This window comes from Falco peregrinus, chromosome Z (assembly GCF_023634155.1).
Source record: "Falco peregrinus isolate bFalPer1 chromosome Z, bFalPer1.pri, whole genome shotgun sequence".
Lineage (NCBI taxonomy): Eukaryota > Metazoa > Chordata > Aves > Falconiformes > Falconidae > Falco > Falco peregrinus.
Window position 1 is genome coordinate 69,185,334 of NC_073739.1, and position 18,917 is coordinate 69,204,250.

At 40.6% G+C, this 18,917-nt stretch overlaps 1 protein-coding gene across 1 annotated transcript; it reads left to right on the forward strand.

Annotated features, from left to right (window-relative positions):
- Positions 1-3,027: 3,027 nt before the first annotated feature.
- Positions 3,028-18,662, forward strand: CZH5orf34 (chromosome Z C5orf34 homolog). Its single transcript, XM_013302853.3, has 12 exons — positions 3,028-3,300; positions 3,600-3,689; positions 9,104-9,747; positions 10,343-10,438; positions 11,985-12,108; positions 12,966-13,057; positions 13,282-13,351; positions 14,200-14,370; positions 15,384-15,472; positions 16,258-16,350; positions 17,119-17,159; positions 17,994-18,662. Exons 1-12 carry the CDS (start codon positions 3,106-3,108, stop codon positions 18,185-18,187), a joined length of 1,899 nt encoding a protein of 632 aa, XP_013158307.3. The 5' UTR covers positions 3,028-3,105; the 3' UTR covers positions 18,188-18,662.
- The last annotated feature ends 255 nt before the right edge of the window (positions 18,663-18,917 follow it).

Consider the following 18,917-nt stretch of genomic DNA (forward strand, 5'->3'; position numbering starts at 1 on the left):
TTTAAAGTACACAGTTGCAGAGAGTATTATCTGTTAATACTCACTGGAAAAATAAAACTTACCAAAGGGCAGTATGGTTGTAAAAACTGCATCACCATTTCAAAGTCTGTAGACTAAAATCCAGAAACTAGAAAAGTGAAAATTAGATTAGATGGTTTTCACACACATTCTCTGACGTTGAGCGTATTTTTCATACTTCCTGCTGACTTTACAAGCAGATGTCTTGTGGAAAACATACTTACTCAAAACTTAAAATCTCAAGGAACAAGCATTTATATATGCATTAGAGTAAAATAATTGTGTCTTCAAGAGACTCCACTTTACATGTTTTAGTTTTACATCTTTTGTAGTGTGTCTTTTTTCTGTAAAGTAGCTGTCAGGCTCTAGATGTGTACTCTGTCAGCTTGTGGAGACAGTATGTCTTACATGTAGATAAAAAATGCCAAGTCATTCCGTAGGAAAATGCTGGGAACTGGGAATTGTTTATATGAAGCAATTCAGATGAGGGTTTGCAAAATAAGCTTTGTCCTCCACCAGAAATACTGAAAAATCATGAAGTAAGACTTTTTTGTTTAGGGTAGTGGAGAAGTTCATGGTCTTGGTACATACGAAGGTTTGTAAGAGCTTTAAGCATGTACTGCAATAAGGAAAAATTAGTTTTAATTCTGGCCTACTGAGTAAGGGAGACAGGATAATCTTTGCCTTAAATACTTAACAATCTTTCCTACTTGTCTTAAATCTTCCAGGAATCTAATACAAATTAGTGATGGTGTAATGAGACCTTCTGCAAGAGAGCAGAAGAAAGCACATTTCGCACTGTCATAATTGCCATTTGCTGCTTCTCTGCCCGCTTCTGGCTGCTGATAGTTCTATGTATGATAGAGAGGGGTCTTGAGAGGTTGAAAGATGGTTTCACCTGAATTTCAGCATTTAGAAATTCCAAGTGCACTGTGTGAAAGTGTTTCTCATCTCCAAGTTTCTGAACAGTACCTTGCAGATAAACAACCCTTTAAAAAGATTTATTTTCTTTGTGGCATGATGGTAAGCTAGCGAAGGCACGGAAGCATGGAGAGCAAACTTTCGGGGAGAAGTGAAGCTGACTTCTTAAACTTATTTAGCACTGATTCCAAAAAGAAACATAATCTGGATTCAAATTCAAGTGCATGACCAAGCTTCAGAAACAGACCACATCAGAAAAAGTATGCACAGTAATAGTCACTCATTACAAATCACTTGTGATTTAACAAAATTGTTTATTATACATTATACATAGCTAATAATAGCTATATTTTATAGCTATTTTATATAGCTATTTTATATATTATTATACATAGTTAATTATACATAGCTTAAAAAGCAGTTTCAAACTGGGCTGCAAGAGGTACTGCTTTGCATATGCTTTGTTTTTGAATGAGAGCTACATATTAAGAAATGAAAACATTTTCTCAGTAGTTTGCCTTTAAAAAAAAAAAAAAGTGGTTTTGAGTGCTGGGTTCAAAGTGTAATTATAGCTCTACAGAAAGAAGCAAGACTGGTTTAGCTATGTTCCAGTATCACAAACTGCACATAGCTGCGATTATTATTTTTTTAAATAGAATAATCCATTATGGCATTAAGTGCCAATCTGGTTTGTAATAGAAATTTTAACTTCTCTGTGGGACAGTACTTCCTTGCCATGTTCAGTCTTCCCTTCCTGCTGCACAGAAATTCATTTATAGCTCAGGTTCGCAACTTTCTCTGAATGAATTATGTGCTAATGATCAAGTTTATGCCTGTGGATCCTAGCAGTTGATACTGGGACAGAAAATGACATTCCAGCCAAAAGCCTGGGAAGATCCTGCACTGTTTGTGAATTGCTGATTTGCCACCTCGAGTTCAGCCTACGTGACCTACTTACATAGTTCCTACGCCAAGGGTTCCAACTGTTAGCAGTGAGGTTAACAGAAAAAAAAAAAACACCACCAAAAAAACCCAAACAACAACAGTGCAAGATTCATAGGCCAAACATACACATTCAAACTTGCTTCAGGCAGGTATTATGCAGAATAATATTAAAAAGGGTATTGCAAGTAGACCCAGATTGATGCATGGGCTTGGCTGGATGCTGGCCTGCTTTCTGCCTTGCTGAGGAAGCAGCTGTAGGGAGCGGGGAGCTGTACTGAATGCATCTCCCCACGATGGCATGCTGACCTGAGAAACCCCTACATCCATAGGTAAAGGAGTGATTGTTGCGGCTGGATAAGACCATGGGGTGGCCTGCATAGCAAAGGATCTTGCATTACATGTAACTGCTTTAAGCAGGAATTGGTAATAAATTGACAGTTAACTGTAAACTGTCATCCACTTTAAACAGCTTTGATTAAACTGACCATATTGGGTAGACAGTGAGGGAGACTGTACGTATCTTCCAAAAAGGCAACCGGGCATAATTTTTAAATTGGCCTTTCAGAAACCAGCCTTTCAGGCTGCTCAGCTGGGGCTTCTGCGACCAGGCCTCAGTACGCCGTATCCGTTAGACCTCCTGCCCTACAGACCCTACAGACGCGCGAATGTAAAGCGGCAGTCACAGAACTATCCGCCATCCGTCCCGAGGACGCGCTGCAGAGCTTCTCCCTCGTTCCGTCCCCTCAGCCCCCTCGTTCCAGCGATGCCCCTGTGGGGAGGCGGCGAGAGACGGACCCCGGGGCACGGCAGCGGCCGTGGGGGGAGAGGCTGCGGGCAGCCCCGTCCGGCTCCGGACCGCGGCACTCCTGAGGGAACGGTTACACTCAGCGGGGTTTTTTCTACAGTCTAGGTCTTGGTACGGCTTGTTTTCTTTTCTGGAGCGGCAAGGCAAGACCTCGCTGCTTCCAGGGGATAAAAACTACAAAAAAAACCCAAAAGCTAAAGTACAAAGCCAGGGCGCGCACGCCCACCTGCCCGTCCCAGCAAGGCTCCCTCAGCCCCGCCCCCCCTGCGGTCCGTCCCCTGCGGCCGCAGGCGCTGCCGGGAAGGGTGGGGCAGAGAGCGCGGGCCCCGCCCCCCAGGCGCCTCGCCCGCCAGGCTTCCCGCCTTGCGCCGCTGCCGACGGCCGGTTCCGCGCCGTGCCGGCCGGCCCCGCGGGACATGGAGCCGGAAAGCCTGATGGTGCTGTACGGGGACGACTCGATGGAGGTGCACTACGCAGGGGGGTCCCGCTTGCTGCTGTCTCCTTGCGGCGGCGAGTACCTCTACGAAGCGGCGCTCCCCGCCGCTGCCCACCCCCTCCAGCCGGCGGAGACCACCCGCCAGCGGGTCGCCTTCGTCGTCAGTGCCCACAGGGTACGTGGCGGGCGGGCGCTGTCACAGGCCGTTTGGGGAGGGGAGGGAGTCCCGTGTGTGCCTCTGCGGGTTCTGTGAAGCGGAGCGTGAGCGGAGCGCCTGGGCTTCCGCCCGGGGGGCAACCGGGCACCGCTGCGGCTGTGCCGCACCCGCCGCCGGCCTGTCAGGGCCACCGGGACCGGGGTGGCTGCTCCTCTGTCAAACCGGGGAGGAGGGGTTCTCACCCTCAGTCCATTATAGAAGAGGATGAAATCAGCTTCACATTCTAAAGTTTGATTTTGTTCTTCCCACTTCAATAGGAACGACTTCTGCGAGCTCTAGATTTCCGGAACAAGTTTTCTCCTCGCCCATACTTACCTTCCCGTGTTATACCTCCAGAAAGAAAAAAGGTGAGATTTACACATGTAATGCTCTTGTAAAACAAACTTCGCCAGTGGTCTGGCAGAGCGGCTTTGCTTGACCATACGTGCATGTGCCTGGGTGCAGGCCTGGCAGATGGGCAGAGGTACAGCTTGGCTAATGCAGCTTTTTATGCATATCCTTCATAGCCAAACACTAAAGGGTTTGTTTACTCCTAATAAGACTAAAACCCAGGATTTTCTACGTATGTTAGAATAAGCTGTTTTACATACTGACACTTTTCTGCACCTGAAACCTTTCAGGGAAGACTTGGTGAAGTAGGACGGTGTTTTCTGAGAGGCTGTGGGGTTCAGAATCCCATTGTTTCCCCGCTTGAAGTACCCATGTGAGCCTGTTGCAGGGGCCTGCTGGAGGGCTGAGGCAGTGTCACACTGGGAGTGACTGCTCCAGGTCAGACTGAAGGTCCATCCAGAGACCCCATTTACTATTCCTAGGAGCTTTACACCTCATGAGTGTGTGCATACTGTTGTGGGAGTCTAAAGACAACTGATAAATCAGGGGAGTTTGAAAACTTTTAGACTTAACACTTTATTAGTAACACACTTCATGCTAATGTTTAGTTGATGAAAACTGTCAGTCAGTATGACTGCCTACTTAACAGCAGTCAGTCCTTAACAGTCATACAGTACATTCACTGCAAGGTACGACAGCACGGTACAATGCTCTGTCATTGACACTAGTGGGTAGCCTTCCACCCTCCCCACACCAGGATCTTGCTCTTCTGGAAGATGGCTGGGTTTCTAGACAGTTTCTAACTTAGAGCTTGCACTGTGACTACCTGCTTCAGGATGTTCAGGGATAACTTTCCCAGGCCACAGCAAAGTGCCTTACCCTGTTGCTTGACTTTTTCTTTTGGCTTCGCTTACCCCTACCCTGCCCCATCTTGGTTTCTCAGCTGCTGCTTTTCTTAAAGCAAAAGCAGTCTTCTGGCTCTTGAGATTGGACTTCCTCAGTAATTTGCTATCTGTTCATTGGTCTGCGGCCTCTTATATAATATATATTATATAAAATACAGTGCCTGTATTTTCAAGGCCTTTTTACGATTTCCCATGCTTCAGCATTTATCCAGCTCCATTTCACTCACCATGTTCTTATTACAAGTCAGTATTGAGCCTAACAGGCTAGCTTGGGGCCTTGTATGGTTAGCGTAAGACACGGTGTCCTGGTTTTCACTGGGATAGAGTTAATTTTCTTCTTAGTAGCTGGTGCAGTGCTGGTTTTTGGCTTTGGTGTGAGAACAATGTTGATAGCAAACTGGTGTCTTTGGTGGTTGCTGGGTGGTGGTTTATACTAAGCCAAGGACTTCTCAGTTCCTCAGGCCCTGCCAGTGAGAGGGCTGGAGGGGCACAAGAAATGGGAAGGGGGCACAGCCATGTCAGCTGACCCCAAGTGGCCAAAGGGGTGTTCCATACCATGGGACGTCATGCTGGGTATATAACCTGGGGGGGGGGGTGGCCAGGGCCAGCTGATCGTTGCTTGGGGACTGGCTGGGCATCAGTCAGCAGGTGGTGATCAGCGCTATTGTGCATTCCTTGTTTTCTTTCCTCCCTTCCCTTTGGATTTCATTCCTCTCCCCCTCTCCTTCCTTTTCATTATAACTATTATTATTATTATTGCTCTCATATTTTATCTCAATTATTGAACTGTTCTTATCTCTCAACCCTCAAGTGTTACACTCCTCTCTGATTCTCCTCCCCACCCCTCTGGGTGAGGGCTGAGTGAGCGAGTGGCTGAGTGATGCTTGGTTGCCAGCTGGGGTTAAACCCCGACAGTCCTTTTTGGTGCCCGAACAGGCAATGAAGGGTTGAGATAGCAACAGGTCCAACTAGAGAGTGTTAGAATGAAATTGGTTTTGGTATTCATTTTGTTGCATCGATAATCATTGGCCACGGTGCTGATTCTTTTGCTCTTGAAGTTGCTGCCCATGGTCTCAGGGTTGCATTGTTTAATTTACTTACAGTATGTGTTCCCTGTTGTGCTGTTTGTTTTCCTTGGGACCTGGGCTAACGTTATCATGTGTTGTACTATGTAGTACTGGTTTATGATATGATGGACTTGCTGGTTGTAAAACTAACTTGGTCTGTGTACTCAAGTGTTGTAGTTGCTCCTAGGCATTGGGTGGCATAAGTGAGCAGAACTGCTCCACACTACATCTGCTTTACACCACTTGCTGTCCTAGTGGAGAATCCTACAACCAGGATGAGAGGGACCCTGCCTCCAGCCAGGTGGACGTCAGGGATAACTGGGCTTACTGGACCGTGTGGATCCGATGGCCTGGCACATCAGACCCACAGGAATGTAAAGCTCCAGTAGATACTGGTGCACAGTGAACTCTAATGCCATCAAACTTTGAAGGGGCAGAACCCATCGGTGTTTCTGGAGTGACAGGGAGATCTCAACAGCTCAGCTGTGTTGGAGGCTGAAATAAGCCTGACTGGGAACGAGTGGCAAGAACATCCCCTTGTGACTGGCCCAGAGGCTCTGCGTATCCCTGGCATAGACTGGTTTAGCAGAGGGTATTTCAAGGAGCCGAAAGGGTATTGGTGGGCTTTTGGTATAGCTGCCTTGGAAGGGGAGGAATGTAAGCAGCGTCCGCTTCGCCCGGCCTTTCACAAGACCCGTCTGTGGTGGGGTTACTGAAGGTCGAAGAACAGCAGGTGCCGATCGCTGCTACAAAGGTGCACCGGTGGCAGTACCGCACCAGCCGAGACTCCCTGATTCCCATCCATAAGCTGATTTGCCAGCTGGAGAGCCATGGAGCGGTCAGCAGGACCCGTTCACCCTTTAATAGCCCATATGGCCAGTGCGAAAGCCTAATGGGGAGTGGAGACCAGCAGTGGACTACTGTGGCCTGAATGAAGTCACACTGCTGTTGAGTGCTGCTGTGCCAGACATGCTAGAACTTCAGTATGAACTGGAATCAAGGGTAGCCAAGTGGTATGCAGTCTGTTACTAGCAGTGACAATACTTTTACTGGGCCCACTGGGTACCAAAATGCTTCTACAGTGCTGTATTACTTTGCCTATGATTGAATTCAAAATAACCTGGCACTACAGTTTGCTTAGGGTCTGCTTTGGTCAGACTAACAACAGATCATCATACAGATGTGGATGATGTCTCTAAACAGGTTGACAAGGGGGATCTTGTTAGTGGTGTGGCCTGCTCAAAAGTGCAAATAGCATTCAAAACGCAGGTTAACCATGAATATATTCAGTGCTATAGTTGTATCTCCTGTTTGTTCTTGTTCCTTTCCTAGAATTTTCAAACATTTGATACGCTATTTAAACTGCTGCTGAGCATAGAGTATATTTGCATGGGTCTGTCAACATAACACCAAGATCTTATTCCTGGCTGGTGGTCAGCTCCAAGCCCATCCTTTTATATGTAAAGTTAAGATTGCTTTTCCCAGTTTATATCCCATTAAATTTCTCTGCAGCCTTATTGTCTATTCACTTGATTATTTTTTTTAGGTACCCTTTGCAATTTTATATGGTAAATTTTCATCTTTAGTGCCCTATATACCTTCAGCAGACTTTCCCACGTTACTAATACACTAGTTCTGCCACGTTTCATTTTTATTGGACTCCAGGCTTTTCCAGTGCTGGGCCAAAGTATGATCAGGGCTGAAACATATCTGATTAAGCTCAGTCAAATGAGACAAAGCTGATTAAATTGAGAGAAAACAAAATTATGAGGAGTGTGGATATTTGTTTGCTAAGGTTTTTAACATCTTATTTGGGAGCATTTGCATTTCTCTGTTTATTTGGAATCTAGTGCTTTAATTGGAGCCTTCAACTGGAAGCAGACTAAGAATATCTTCTGTGTGGAGATCAAGTATAATGACAATACCTCATTATAGGGGAGAACTTTTGCATCTTGCTAGAAAGGCATTCTATCTTAACAGAATGTTTCTAATTTCAGAAGGTGATTAGTGTATTTTTTAAACTATATCTTGTCTGTGGGAAAAACTTTAATCTGGGGTTTGAGGTAGATGCAGTGCTTGTTTGGAGTAACTGGTTGAGAATCATGTGCTTCATTTTTGAAGTAGTAGTAACACAAGGGCCTACGCCATGAAAAAGATTTTTGTTTGTTTTGAACGAAAGTGCTAATTGAAGCAGCAATCTGTACTTGAATATCACAGCAGTGAGATGAGGGTATTCTTTTGAGACTTTCCAAATGTTGTATTGAAAAGTCTAAAATCTTTATTATATGTTAAATTCTTCTTCAGAAATAATGTTTTATCCATATCCTAGCAATAGCTGTGTAACTTAATCTGTGGTGCTGCAGGATTAAGTAAGATTACCCACCTAGATGCAAAAAATTTTCAATAAATTTCCATTGTGGTAATGTCATGGAAGGGTTAAGGTTTAATTTTAAGAATGTAGAAGTAGTCGTGCATTCTAGGTTTGAACAGTTAGTGTTATACTTGTAAGCAATAAATTTGGGTTCTAACAAAGAAGTAGCCCTGGAGGATGAAGGAAAACTGGCCCAAAGCCCGCAATTCCAGTCCAAGAAAGAGGCCAAAATGACCTGGTTTAAGACTATACATGAGGACTGCAAAGGAGAACTCTGGCCAGCTGAATAGAGGAGTGGGCAGATTTGCAGACCCTCAAGACCAGTGAAGACCCCTGCTCTGGACAAGTGAGGGGAAGTGTGAATATTATAATTAGCTTTGGGTAATCTCATGAATATTTGTGTCTTTTCCAGGAAGGTTGTTGAACACGTATACATGTATGGCATAAAACGAGGTACCTGAGAGAAGGAAGCCATGCACATTAGGTGGAGCAATCCCCCGTGCATCCAGCACTGCAGTAAAGAACACCTGTATCTTAACGCTACATGGGTGTTAAGGAGTTTTCTTATTCTTGATTTTGGTGACAATAAGAACACATAAATATATGCTTACATATCATTTTACAGGCTTATTTTATTTTTATAAATAAAGGGAAGGCTTCAGAGCACATGGGGGTTTAATGTACACAAATTTAATGTGGGCTTTCCATGAAGTCTACTGATAACTGATCTGATCAAGATGATTTAGGCTTTCTCTTAAGTGTTTTTTAAGAAGCAGTTGGAAACAGAAATATCTACTGTCTGTGGGGAGTTGTGCCTGGGTAATTGGCTGTCTAGTTTATGAATGCATATTAAATTAAAGCATTATTGCTAGATGGAAGTCTGTTAGAACAGGAGGAAGCAGATATGAAGGTTAGATATTTTGTTTCCTCTTGAATTCCTGTATGCAGATAAATACAGAGTAAAGTTTCTTGTGTACATCACCTTGGAGAAGGGCTGAATTAATTTAAATGTAAAACCTTCATTGTAATTTCTGGGAAGCAGGTCATTTTTATCTTGCTGCACATTCCAATCCTTTTTCTTTTATTAGATTCTTTTCAGTGATATCTTAGAAGTCAGATGGCCTGACCCTGCTACAGCCAATCTGTCAACATGTGTAGACAATGGCAGTGTGAAGATCTCGTCAGTAGATGGTTATGCTCACCTTTACCTGCCAGAACTGCAGCAAGAATTTACAGTGGAGTTCTTATGCAAAGTCAGCCAGTCATCTGCAGCATCCTTACACTCCTTTCAGAAGAACAGCAACTATCGAACTGGAGATCAGTATGGAAAATCAAGGAAAAATCCTGTTGCAGAAATGTCATCGCAACAAACACAGATAGAGAATAAGAATGAACATGGTGGTTCTGAAGGTAAATACAGAGAACCAACCAAACCAAAGGATCAAAAAGACAGAGATGGAGTCCCTTTGTCCAACACAAATTGCTCTTCTGAATACACATGGGTTACACAGCATTGGTCTGTTTCCTCGTACCCGGAAGAATGGAAGTACCCTTTGTCATTGGCGCTCCTGTGCTATAACTTAAATACTCTTAAGAATGTAGTGAAGACATGTGAGAAAAACAACCATACATCTATAGAAGGTGATGTTTTAATAGACCCTGAAACACATGGAACAGTTGCTTGTTTGCCTACTGCTTTGCCACTTAGCTGCAAAGCCCCACACCTACACAGGTAATATATACACTATTTACTTTGTAGTTGTTAACATATGTTTTACAAGTCTGCAGTTTGGAAATTCAGCCTTTAGCAAAATAACTGAATTCTAGCTATAAAAAAAAAAAACAACCAAAAAACACTATCAATTTTTTTTTAAGAACTTTGTGAAACACGAAATTTGTCAAACCAACATTCTTGATCCTACTGCAGTGTATATATAGTAATTAGTCCAGAGAAAAATAAATGTTATTTTCTGACATGCTGTATAAATATGTAAATGAAAAAAAGAATACTGGAAAAAGAACATAGGTTTTGGGTTGGTTTGGCTTTTTGTCATTTTTGACAAGGTAATACTTCTGAATTGGGCCAGTGGCATACGTTCTTGGTCAGCACCACTAAAAATAATCAAAGAAACCTTTGCAGGTTTGAGAAAACTAATTTGGTAACTAATGGGAGTAACTCGGGGATCAGAGGACTCTAAAAATATGTGGCCTCTTTTCCTTTGGATAGGTGTGCACACATCTGTTCTTGGTCCAGAAATGATTACCAGCACTCAACCCCCAGCCCCCACAACCTTTGGACTTACTGAAGCTTTTATTGTATTTTACAGGTGGACTTTCTGTGATTTCTTTCGGAATGAAGGTACTGAAGAGTATTCATGCCCTCAGCTAATTCAAATTGTATGGTGCCAGGGTGTTTTGTACAGGTAAGTAGGAGATCATGCGTTTCATCTTCAGAAGACTCTGTTTGTATAGGAATTAAGCTTTAGGATGAATTGTCTTACTTTGTCCCTTTCTCACTCTTGAGAAATTGTACACAATCATCAGGTAAGAGTTAGACTGCAGTTTGTTCACTGGACTTCTGATTTTCTAGTGCAGTATATTTCAGGTCTGAAAGTGGATATGTCTGAAACAATCTGAAATCACGTTTAAGGCTTTTAAAGAAGTGATCTGATTATCTGATTTCTTAAATGGTTACTGGACAGCTGGAACTCCTGCAGACTTCACTGACAGTTATGGTGCTTTTGTTTCTTTGCAAATTACATTGATCCTTTTGATGATGAAGATTTCATGCTTTAGAAATGTTTGTCTTGGTGACCTACATAATTCACATGTTGCAGGCAGCTAAACTGTGGGGTTTCCTGGCAAATCACCTTGTCCATATGATTTAAAAAAAACCACTTTTTAAAAAAATTGCCCTTTCAATTCTGTTATACAGACTTTGAAAATGCTACAGTTGCTATCAGCATCTAAAAGTCTTTCATAAAAGCATAATCTCTTTTTAAAGCTTTACTCTTTCTGCCATGTTGTTAACTTTTCTCAGTGTAATTCCTAAATTTTCCTCTCATGTGAACAAAATGTTTAGCAGCTATTTCAGTACTATACCTCATTTCTTTGAGAGTATGGTGAGCAGCCATACTTAGTCTGTTAGTCTCATTTCCAAAGTCCAGGCATGTAACCACAGAATTACAGAATTGTGTCATTAAATGCGTTTTAGGTTCCAAGATACCATATGATCACAAGTAAAAGATATTGATCTTAGTGAAATACACACAACTGCAGTAGAGACAAAACCTTCAGGCTGTTCAGGAATTGTTCAGTCTGTCAGTTCTCTGTATACACTGGGTACAGCTCATCCACTAAGCAGATTGGATTTTTCTTTTTAGAGTGATTATATTTTGTGGTCAGTGGAAAGAGCAGTTCTTGTGAGATGTTTACCTAACACAAAAAAGCTTTCCTTAGCTTGTTTAACTCCCGCTCCTTGTTGCAGCACTCTCCAAACTAGCCGGCTGCAACAAGGACTTTTACCATGACATACCAGCATAGTCTTCATGCCAGTCCCTCTGCTGCATTCTCCTTGTCTGTCCTCCCCCAGGGCGTGTGTTCTCTCTTCTCTCTGCTTCTTCCTTGTCTCTTCCTTGGCTGCCCAACCCCTTAACAGAACCAGCCACAGCTGCACCTTCTCTACATCAGCCAGCCCACAGTTCTATATTAGCAATGGTAATAAACCCAGCTTCATTCCTCTACAGCTCCTCATGCACACATGCAAAGAGCCTGGTAATACTAATCCTAATCCTCTCTGTTAAAAGATATTGTACACTCTGCTGTTTGTGAAGCAGTAAAAAGCTTTTTATGTGAGTTCTGTTGAAGATGTGTTTCCGCTTGGTGCTTCCTTCAAGTGTACTAACCTGCTACACATCTTAGTGACACAGCATTTTTAATACTTGTTAAAAATCTTGTTATTTCTCTTAGATTTATCCATGGTAGGAAAAACATCACAGAAATTTACCCTGGTGATGACTCAGTTTTCAGGTCAGAAGGAGCATTTTTGGGAAACTATTTCACACATTATGCAATCCAGAAAGGAACAAAAAAGGTATAAAACTATTATTTTAAAATATGTTCTGTATTCTGTCAAGTTAGCAGTTTTCTTAGCTTTAAGACAATTTGGCTGTGCAGTCTACAGTGAAGTCCCAACATTGGTAATTACTGTAATGACTGAATCCAGCAATCAAATCATACAAAAAATGAGATTATTCCTGCTGTCTCAGAATAGATTTCTGTAGATTGTAGATACAATAAGAGAAATTTTACTCATTGTAACATTTATTTCTCAAGCTCAACTGTACTGCAGTAAGATTCTACAATAACATTTCTCACTAACTTGAAGATAAGTTTAATTCTTTTTAATTAACCTAAGTTTAATTATTTTAACTAATATATTGATTAGAGTTTAATCTTTATGTACTTGGAAGTATTTACTTTGTCACTATATGGAGACTTTGCCGCAGACCAGCTGTTCAGTGCTGGAGAAATGGTTTTGCCTCTCTCTGTCTATTAAGTTTCCTCTGAGTAGAGGTCCTGTCAAGTGCTTATGCAGTGCTTTGTATTTTTATAGCAGAATTAAGGGTCAGCTTTGTACCCTTCAAACCTAGCCTTAAACTTGTGGTCAAATGTAGTTACTCAGCAATGAACTACAGTCTGCTCTCTGATAAGAGAACTTTTTGGTCCATACAAAGCACATGGAAGCTGTTTCTTCTCACACAAGTAGGCTTAAAGAATACAACTGCATTTTTTGACTTTTCAAGGAGATACTTGTCTGTGTTGTGGGACAAATTTAGATGTGATTATAGTTGCTTTCTGGGAGGTCAGAAATCTAGTATCTTGCAAGCTCTTAATACTGTTTTCATGCTACAGTAACTAACTCACTCATCTCTCTGCTCTTTACTGCAGAAAGAAGAAAAGATGTATTCAATAAACAGCCTACCTCCTGATGTACCTGGAAATCTGTACTCTATATCCTCTATTATTACTCAAGCAATCAAGTAACTTTACTGTTTTTTCTTTTGTTACATTAATTCCTCTGACTATGAAAGGACAGTAGTTAAAATTACACATAATACTTATGATGACATTAAGTGTAAAAATCAAAGGAATTTGTATTAGCACTGAGGATGTGTATAAACTTACAGAACAAAGATTGCAACTGTTTAGAAGACATAGTGAGTGTGAAATACTTAGTATTTTGTTTGCTTTTTTTTCTCCTCAGAATACTTCAGTACTGCTACAAGACTAAACTATCATTAACTCATAATTATTATCTCTGCTGCTGGAAAATGGTATGTAGCTGAAGATTTATAAATCTTTCAGTGTTATGATTATACAGGCTATAGGGAATAGGACCTAATCTCTAGAGGGAAGAATGGTGCGTGTATCCTCAAAGACCAGAAGGTAGACATTTGGGAACCAAAAGCATGCAGTGTAAAGGTGTATTTGTGAAGGCAACTGCATGATAGAGAGCTGGCTGTGGTCTGGGAAAACAAGTGAATTGAAAATTTGGGATACAAACAGTTGTAGAGATGTCATGGTTTAACTAAGTACCATGCAGCTGCTTGCTTGCTCCCCATCCCCCCAACAGGATGGGAAAGAGAATTGGGGGAAAAGGTAAAACTTGTGAGTAGAGAGAAGAACAATTTAATAATTGAAATGAAATAAAATAATAGTAATAACAGTAGTAATGGAGAGAAAGGAATAAAATCTGAAAGAAAAAAAAAAAGCCAAAAAACCCCACACTATACAGTTGCTCACCACCTGCTGACCAGTGCCCAGCCAGTCCCCAGGCCGCAAGCTGCAGGCCCTGGGCAACCCCTCAGTTTATATACCAAGCATGATGTCCTATGGTATGGTATATCCCCTTGGCTAGTTCAGGTCAGCTGTCCCGGCTGTGTCCCCTCCCACTTTCTTGTGCCCCTTCTTGCTGGCAGGGCCTGAGAAACTGAGAAGGCTTGACTTGGTATAAATATTATTTAGCAATAACTAAAAACATCTGTATGTTACCAATATTATTATCACACTAATGCCAAAACACAGCACTGTACCAGCTACTGGTAAGAGGATTAACTGTATCCCAGCCAAAACCTGGTAAGTGACTTTTCCTCAGGTGTTTAATGTATTTGTTTGATTCTAGGTACCTGAGACAGATGGAAGAGAAATGTTGCCGGTTTTGCTGTATGAAAAGGTTATTCCCAGCATAGGAATACTTGTGGTGTACTCAGATCATAAAGTCCATGCTGCTTTTTGGGATGGGGTGACCTTGAATATGGTCTGGGATTTCAGCTCTTCCTGTAGTAGGATCCAGGTAACTCATGACTTTGAGGAATTACTATTCTTAAAAGTCCTCATGAAGAAGTGTTACTAAGAAACTAACAAGGAAATGAAACAAAAGTTTTGATGCCTGTAAAATAGAAACTGAAATCTGTCTGAGAGATTACCAACTCAAAACAGTTGGCTGCTGTTGCTTACTCTTGAGCTACTACAGTAGCCTAAATGAAAGTAGGAACTATCCACAAGCATCACCAGTAATTTACTGCAAACATTCTAACCAGAAATGAAGAGAAAAATATTTTAATGCATAACTGATGCCTAAAGAGGCAAATAAAACTTTATCCTTTCAAGAAGTCACTCACATTGATCAAAGGGAGTCTTTCTTATTGCAAATTACCTATAATTGAGTAGATGCATAGCAAAAAATCACTGAGAAAAGTAAGCTTGTGTATATGGTATTCTGTATGCATTTGTAAATCTACTTAATACAGGACTAAAAAGATAATGTTGATTTTTTGCAAAATGGCACTACAGAGAAAATTATGTGAGTGTGGGATTCAAGGTTGTGGACTGCTGAGACTTTTGGCTTCTGTGTCTTTGCTCATTACCCTAAGGTGACGAGACACAAAAAAGATGTTAAGAGTCTGAGAACATCTCTATTACAAGCAATATAAATATGATAGTTAGAGTGTCAAAAGATACAGTGTAACTTCCTGATGTGAGCTAGCTAAAGTCTGTATATTCTGTTATTATAGAAGGAGGAAGAACTGAGAATTCTACAGGTTTGGAAATATTTCTATCCACTTTTAGAAATAATTTGTTCTTTAATAGTACAAAACAAGTGTTGGGGCCATGCCAGGTGTTCTTATTTTTTCCCCCTGCATTTGTCATAGCAGACTATATCAAATTCTGTCCTTAGCAAAACACAGACTTTAAGTGTTCAAAGTGGCATATTCGTAGATAATTAATTCTTAAATTGGTATGTTATACTTGCGTTTCTTTTCTTCAGACTGCAGCAGAAAATGAATACTTTTTTTTTCTTCTAAGGTAAATGAAGATGTAGGCTGGTGTAAGTTAACTACTCCTGCAGGGGTACAGCAGCTAATACAAATAAGTCATCCTGGAATCTATGAAAGGTATAATCAATTTAAACAATTTAAAGTAAAACATGAAAGAACTATGTACAAATCCTTTTATATGAAGAAATGGTATTTACTGCTGGGGGCAGTGGTGTTGTGGGGGTAACCAAACACATAATGGTAAAAGCTTCATCGTACATCTGGCAGAGATTCAGGACCTGTATGACTCAGTACCACTGCATGCTGTCATTCCATTATAATTGTTACAGTAATGTCTTTTTAGAAAAATAACTAGAGCTGCAACTTGGCACTTATATTGGTGGATAAAGAAAAAAAAAAATCTTTGTCCTATGTAGAGCTGATACATAGAACTGGATAGAACTTCATCCAATTTTTGCTTTGTTACAGTTACTGACCTCTGCCTCAGGTTATTTTCTCTAATCCGCTTGCTCTAGTTACAGCCTCGTTATGGGAATCACCAGAAGCTTACTGTGCTGTATTTTAGCAAGCAGATAATTCAAAACCAAAAATAAACACTTGTACACTGTGCATTACAAATCATAAAGTTGTGTTATAACTTTCTATAACTGCACAGATTTAAATATGAAGGAGATCCTAGACAAAAAGTGGAATCAAAAATGGCAAGGAAACTTCTCTAAGATTCTAAGAATATAAATATGTATTATATATATATAAATAAAAAACACTGTATTTTTAATGATGGCTTTTTCTTTCAGATCCATTGTATGGATCTATTGCTTTAATGTTCAGGTTTTTGGTTGAATTAGAGTGCATTTCTTGCATAAATAACTATCTTTTTGTGACTTTTCATGTTGACATAGGTACATCAGAACAGCAATAGAATGGTGCAGAAGTCTGAATGAAAGGAATGGGATTCCTGAATATACTGCACACTCTGTAACTGAAGAAAATTGGTATTCATCTTTATCCTAAATAATTGACTACAAATAATGTTGAAAATATAACTCAAAAAGACTATAAACTGTGAATTTTATCAACTGCATTTCCTAAGGGTCAAAAATGAAAATAGTAAGTCCATTTATTTTGTGTAGTTTCATATTTTTCTTTCAGTGTTTTAAACATTTGGTAAGTTGAGTGTTGAGTTCTATTTAAAGCATGTTTCATTGTGCTTCTGCCTGCCTTACTGAAAAATAAGAATTATGGTGACATTGCCAAAGGAGGATTAATGTTACGGAGATGGTATCTTGCAAGGTGAAAAAGAGAAACTAGACTAAGAAATGCGTCTTTTAACAGAACAATAAATGACACTTGTATCTCTTGCTAACATATTTGTCCTTTTCAATACATGCTACTAACATCATATATATATATTCTGTTTTTTTAAAATGTGTAAACTGAAATCAATTGCACTTTAACTTGTTACTCAAATTATAGCAGATTCAGTAGCTGATGAAATGAAAACTGTATTTATACATACAGACAGGCATAAAGCAAAGAGACTATTCCTAAAGCAGAGCCCAGATTTTTGGCAACAAAAATGATTGGCAAATGGCAGCCATTGGCTAGTAGTATGAAAGGCAAAAAATAAAGCATTTTTTCATTTGCATTTTGCTTGTCTAATTTTGAGTATTGCTGGAAACAGGAAAACTAAAATCTGAAGTAGAAAATACATTTAAGAACTTTTTACGATACTAATTCATAATCTTTATTTCCTTGGACAGGTCTGCTGATGCTGAGCTCGAAAAAATACGGAGATTTACCTGTATCCTTTTGAAAGCTGTGAAGCTTTTTCACTTTTATGTTCTGTTGTTCATCTGTATATTTAAATCTGTATTTTAGATCATCAGAGGCTTTCAGTCCTGTTCTCACCTCCTTTTACTGTTGTACCCACTTCTTAGAATCACCTTTTAAAGCCCTTTTATGTTTTCTTATTTATAGTTTTTATCATTTATCTTGTCCAAACTCGGCATCACAGCACCAGAAATAAAAACAGGGACCAGAGTACAAAACTAAAATAAAAATGAAAAAAAGGTAGCCCTTTAATGGGTATTGCATTAGTTTTGCTAACACTCATCTGCTGATCTGTTCTTGAAAGAGGGATGATGCAGTTGCCTTTGGGCCTGTTGTTGCAGTACAATACCTTTCTGTTTATCAGCTGCATCAGTATTGTTCCTTGGTGTTCAGCCAGCTCAAAAAAGTGTGCTGGGCTGCATGTGCTTAAATCCACTTTGTAACCGTCTTTAAGCCAGTGTTCAATTTTATTGGTATGAAAAGTGCATGCTGTTAAATTGTGCAGCATGACATCATTGTAACCCTTTTTAAAGTAATTTTTGGATAAATTGAAATCTTAGTTAAAGACTTAGTTTAACTTTTTTAAAAATTTATTTTAAAAATAAAAAAAAATTAACTTTTTTTAGTTACCTATTAATGTTGTAGACATTTTAAATAATACACACTTTCTTTTTTAGCTTTATGTAATTACCATGTTATGAAATGTGAGACTTTGTAATGCAGAATGATGAATAGAAGTATGAGGAAGTAATTTTTGGATTAGGAGGAAGAGTTTGGTATTTTTTTCTTAACAAAATAACACTAGTTTTATTGGATAATAGCAATGTTCTGGGAAGGACATCTGCTGCAAAACCCAATCCATCTGGTATTACCATCAGAAAAACAGAAAATGGGAGTGAGCCACAAGAAATAAGAGAAGGGTGTGTCTTGGAGGCTTTGGAAAAAACTTCTAAAGTAATTCAGGATATTGAATCTCTGCTTGCAGCTGCTGGGAAGTGAAGCCTTGTAGTGAAGACTTGCGCTCCGTATCTTTGTAGGAGCTGTGCCAACTGCATCTGAGGAGGCTTTGAGGTGCAATAGGAATGAAAGCTGCAGGCAGAGTCACCAAGTTGCCAGTATACCACAGCAAACCTGCAAAGTCCTATCAGTTGCCATTGTCATACCACAGCTGTGTGTTGTAGCTAGCCAGAAAGAACAGGTGAGGTAGGAAGAGCACAGCTGTATAAACACATCAGGGCTGGCCTAACAGTGCTGCTTTTAATATATGAGTGGTCTGTTTTAATAGTTTTAATTTTATAGATTTTGCAAGCAACTTAATTGCTGAAGTGACTAGGGTAAGGATAAGCAGTTATAACTGTAAAAATGTGCTTTTGTTCAGAAGCTTACATGAAGTAGGCCAATATTGGATAAAAATTTTCCTAGACACTTTCTACTCTACTGTTTTGTGGTAAATAAATACTTAGAAGTATCTTCAGCCCTTTCTTGTGTGTGGTCTGGCAATCGGAGGTGCACCGTATCTTTAGCTATAAAATACCAGCCTTATGTCGTCGGTTTCTGTGTCCGAGCTTTATCTAACCTTGTTGTGAATACCCAAACCCTGCTTTTAGTATTTCTGGACAAATTCTCCCTCAGACCCGAGGTGCCCGCCCCCTCCGCCAGCGCGGCAGCGGGCGGCAGGGCGGGCAGGCGCCTCCCACCGCGGCGTGGGGTGGCCGCCGTCCCGGCGTGC